Source organism: Catharus ustulatus, chromosome 7 (genome assembly GCF_009819885.2).
Source record: "Catharus ustulatus isolate bCatUst1 chromosome 7, bCatUst1.pri.v2, whole genome shotgun sequence".
NCBI lineage: Eukaryota > Metazoa > Chordata > Aves > Passeriformes > Turdidae > Catharus > Catharus ustulatus.
The window spans coordinates 1,887,479-1,891,398 of record NC_046227.1 but is presented as its reverse complement, the minus strand read 5'-3'; the positions used below and the strand labels follow the sequence as shown (position 1 = coordinate 1,891,398).

Here is a 3,920-nt window from a genome sequence, read left to right as displayed (position 1 = left end):
TCGGAGATGGGCCCCAAAAGTGTTTGTGCACACACATCACACAAGCCCCCCTCCCCATCCCCAGCGGCAGCTGCTTCCATGGCCATCCACCCCCCGTCCCACACCTCCGGGAGAAATCCTTCCTGCAGTGCCCCCAAAATCTGCGCTGGGGGTGACCAGCAGGGCTCAGCACCCCAAAAACTGCAGCCAGGCAGGGATGGGGAGCCAGATGCGGGACTGGGCAGCAAAATCTGCGCCGAGGCCCAAAAGTAATCACCTGCCCCCCTCCCCTCCCTAATTGTTTCTGCCGAGAAAAGAACGTTTTCAGATGGTGGCTGAGGGATAAACTGACCCAGATATCCGGGCACGGGGCGGGGGGCAGCTCCCAGCCCCCCGTTTGGGGAACACAACGAGATTTGGCATTGCGAATTAGCAGGGAAGGGTGTTTTGGGGGGGTGCTGAAAATGCCGCTCGGGGAGGGCAGGGCGGGAGGTTGGGACTCCAAATCCCGCAGGATTGGGTTTTGGGGCGGTCCTAGGGGATGTGCAGCTGTGCCTTGGAGGGTGTTTGGGGGGCCGGCCAAGAGGGGTCGGGTTTGGGGGACACAGCGAGGTTGTCCCCACCCCTGTCACCGCCGTGGGGGTGGCACCTTCGTGCCGGGATGTGCGAGCCCCCCGCGACATCTGCCCTGGCAAACACGGGATCCGTGAGCTGGGAACGAGCTGCAGGTCATCCAGAGCTTCCCAGGCCGGGCAGGAGCAGGATCTCCTGCTGGTCCTGAGGTTTTGGGGGATCCTCCCCACGGCCCAAAGCCACTTTGAGGCGGGGTTTGTCCGCAGAGCCCCCCCAAAGCCAAGCCCAGGGGCACAGCCAGCACCATTGTCCCGGGAAAACTTCAACTTCCCAAAGGCAGGAGGGATCCCACCCCCAGTCAACTGCCCTCCTTTCTCTTTTTTTCCCCCCTCTCCTCCTTCTTTTTCTTTTCTTTTCTTTTTTTTTTTTTTCATTTAATTTTATTTTCTAAACCACTTGATCTTTGCTTGGGAACCTCCATTAATTGCCTGGGTTTGCCTCTTCGCCTGGTCCCTTTATCATTATTTATGGCCTTTGAAATTGTGTAAAGTTCCCTTGACGTTCAATTTACAAGTTTGGGGGCTTTTTTTTTTTTCTTTTTCCCCCCTTTTTTTTTTTTTTTGTTCCAGCTTTTGTCCTTGCCAAAGACATCGTGTTGGAAAAGGCTTTGAGCCGGCCAACATGAGAAGCTCGCCGGAGAAAAGGGAGCAGCCCCTCCATCGCTTTTAATTCCGCCGTGTTGCTGAATGGCTCTTTTACATAATTGCAGAAGCAATTTCAAAGCCAAGCCAGGGGCTGACTTTACCCAGAACCACATGGAGCCTATTTGGGGGCTTTTCAAAAAAAAAAAAAGGAAAAAAAAAAAAGAGGGGGGGGAAGGGGGGGAAGGAGTAAAAAAAAAGGGGGGAGAGAGTGAATTGAAAAAAAAAAAAAAAAAAAAAAAAGAGAATGTTTGGGGCACAAAGCGGCGTTCCGGGGTCCGGGGCGCACACGAGTGTCCGCGGCGATCACGCGTGGGCCGCCCCGTCCGGGGCGCCGCGAGCGGGGCGGGGCTGGGGGCGGGACCCTGATGCCAAACCCCGCCCCCCTCCCCCTGCCGGCCAATCAGCGGCGGCGGCGGCGGCCACGTGGGGCGGGCCGGGTTCCCAGGCGGCCAAAATGTGAATGGGCGCGGGGGAGCGCGGGCGGGCAGAGCGGCGGCGGCGGCTCCGCGGGGGCGCAGGGCGCGGGCGGGGCGGCCCCGATGTGCGGGCGGCCGCCGAGCAGTCGGGCCGCGGCCCCGCTCCGCCCCGGCTCTGCCCCGCGCTGAGCGCAGCCAGGACGCCGCCGCCGCCGCCGAGCAGCAGGAGGAAGAGGAGGAGGAGGAAGGTGCTCGCTCGCTCGCTCCCGCCGCCGCCGCTCCGGTATGAGCGCGGCTTTCCAGCCCTCGCTGATGATGATGCAGCGCCCGCTGGGAAGCAGCACGGCCTTCAGCATCGACTCGCTGATCGGCAGCCCCCCGCCGCCCGCCCCCGGGCACTTCGTGTACACCGGGTACCCCATGTTCATGCCGTACCGGCCCGTGGTGCTGCCGCCGCCGCCGCCGCCGCCGCCCGCGCTGCCGCCCGCGCTGCCCCCCGCGCACCCGCACCATCACCAGCTGCCCAGCCTGCCCTCCGGCTTCTGCTCCAGCCTGGCGCAGGGCATGGCGCTCACCTCCACGCTCATGGCCACGCTGCCCGGCACCTTCCCCGCCTCCCCGCAGCACCAGGAGGCCGCCAGGAAGTTCGCGCCCGCGGGCAACTTCGAGAAAGGCGAGGGCGTACCCCAGGACGGCGGCGGCGACGATGGCAAAGCCTTCCTGGGCAAGGACGGGGCCCTCCTGCCCTTCCCCGCCGCCGACGCCGTCCAGGCTTCCCTCGGTGAGCGAGCGCTGCCCGGGATGGGGGGGTCGGGACGTGGGGGGGATCCCCGGGAGGATTTAGGGCTGCTGGCCCCGGGAGAAGGGAGGGAGGGCTGAGCTCCCGCCGCCGTTCGGGAAAGCTGTCGGTAAAATCAACGAGACCCAAAGATGCGCCGGCAAAAAAAAAATAAGGAAAAAAGAAAAAAACAATCCCTAAGGCATCAGTTTTGGGGTGCTGGAGCTGCAGGGCGGGGGGCGCGGCACGGAGGGTGCGGGATGCTAACGAGAGGCCTCTGCTTCCTTCCCAGCCGGGGCGCTCCGGGGCCAGGGCAAGGAGGACCCCAAAGCAGAGGAGGATGCGAAAGGCAAGGAGGAAAGTTTCTCCATGGACAGCGACCTAGATTACAGCTCGGACGACAACATCCCCGGGCAGGCGGCTCACAAGGAAGAGGACTCTGTCAACGCGCTGGAGGAAAACCCCCAGAACCCCCCCAACTCCACCAACACCACGTCCACGGGCAAAAACCGGCGGAGGCGAACAGCCTTCACCAGCGAGCAGCTGCTGGAGCTGGAGAAGGAGTTCCACTGCAAAAAGTACCTGTCCCTGACCGAGAGGTCCCAGATCGCCCACGCCCTCAAACTCAGCGAGGTGCAGGTGAAAATCTGGTTCCAGAACAGACGGGCCAAATGGAAACGGGTCAAGGCGGGCAACGCCAACTCCAAGACAGGGGAGCCCTCCCGGAACCCTAAGATCGTGGTGCCCATCCCGGTGCACGTCAGCAGGTTCGCGATCAGGAGTCAGCACCAGCAGCTGGAGCAAGCCCGACCCTGATCTCTCCCTTCTCCGACGCTCACAGCCACGAGTTTTTAAAGGGAAAAGTTTCCAGCCCGGGGTTTGAAGGCAGCCCACCCGAATAAAAACAAAAACGAGAGAAGCAAAAAAAAAAATAAAATCCAAAAGACACCAACAGAAAAAAAAAAATCCAAACCCGCCACAAAAAACTAAAACAACACACAAAAATCCCCAGCAAACGCCGTGCGAGCGCATGGCAAATCCCCACCACGAGCGAACTTTAACGCGAAACTTCCCACGGATGGCGAGGGGAAGAGGCTTGGAAGCTGTTTGGGTTCGGAGCAGGGATATCCCAGGCTGGCAGAGACACAGAGCCCCCTCCCCGGCACGCACACAGATATTTATTGCGAGGCTTTGGCCGCCCCTTGGCTGCGGAGCGCTGCCGGCGCTGGATCCCCCTCCCCGGAGCATCCCCAGCGGAACCCGCGGCGCCTTTGGCCATCTTTGGGGTTTTCTTTCTTACTCGGGGGCGAAAGGTAAAGAAAAAAAACAAAAACCCCACAAAAACAAAAAGACAAGAGAGCGAACAAACAAAAAACGGAAAGAAAACTCAGAGTTTCATTTCATGCCTTTTTTATTGTTTGGTTTTGTTGCCGATGGCTGAGTGGCAGGCACTGGGGAATGAGTTTTTCA

At 60.5% G+C, this 3,920-nt stretch overlaps 1 protein-coding gene across 1 annotated transcript; it reads left to right on the top strand.

Annotated features, from left to right (window-relative positions):
* The first annotated feature begins 1,850 nt into the window (after positions 1-1,850).
* GBX2 (gastrulation brain homeobox 2) lies at positions 1,851-3,401 on the top strand. Its single transcript, XM_033065396.2, has 2 exons — positions 1,851-2,453; positions 2,743-3,401. Exons 1-2 carry the CDS (start codon positions 1,958-1,960, stop codon positions 3,264-3,266), a joined length of 1,020 nt encoding a protein of 339 aa, XP_032921287.1. The 5' UTR covers positions 1,851-1,957; the 3' UTR covers positions 3,267-3,401.
* The last annotated feature ends 519 nt before the right edge of the window (positions 3,402-3,920 follow it).

Excerpts from the sequence above, each read along its gene's own strand:
- GBX2 (XM_033065396.2), top strand. The coding sequence starts at position 1,958 with ATGAGCGCGGCTTTCCAGCCCTCGCTGATGATGATGCAGCGCCCGCTG. Across the intron at positions 2,454-2,742 it reads CGCCGTCCAGGCTTCCCTCG|CCGGGGCGCTCCGGGGCCAG; the intron begins GTGAGCGAGCGC and ends CTTCCTTCCCAG.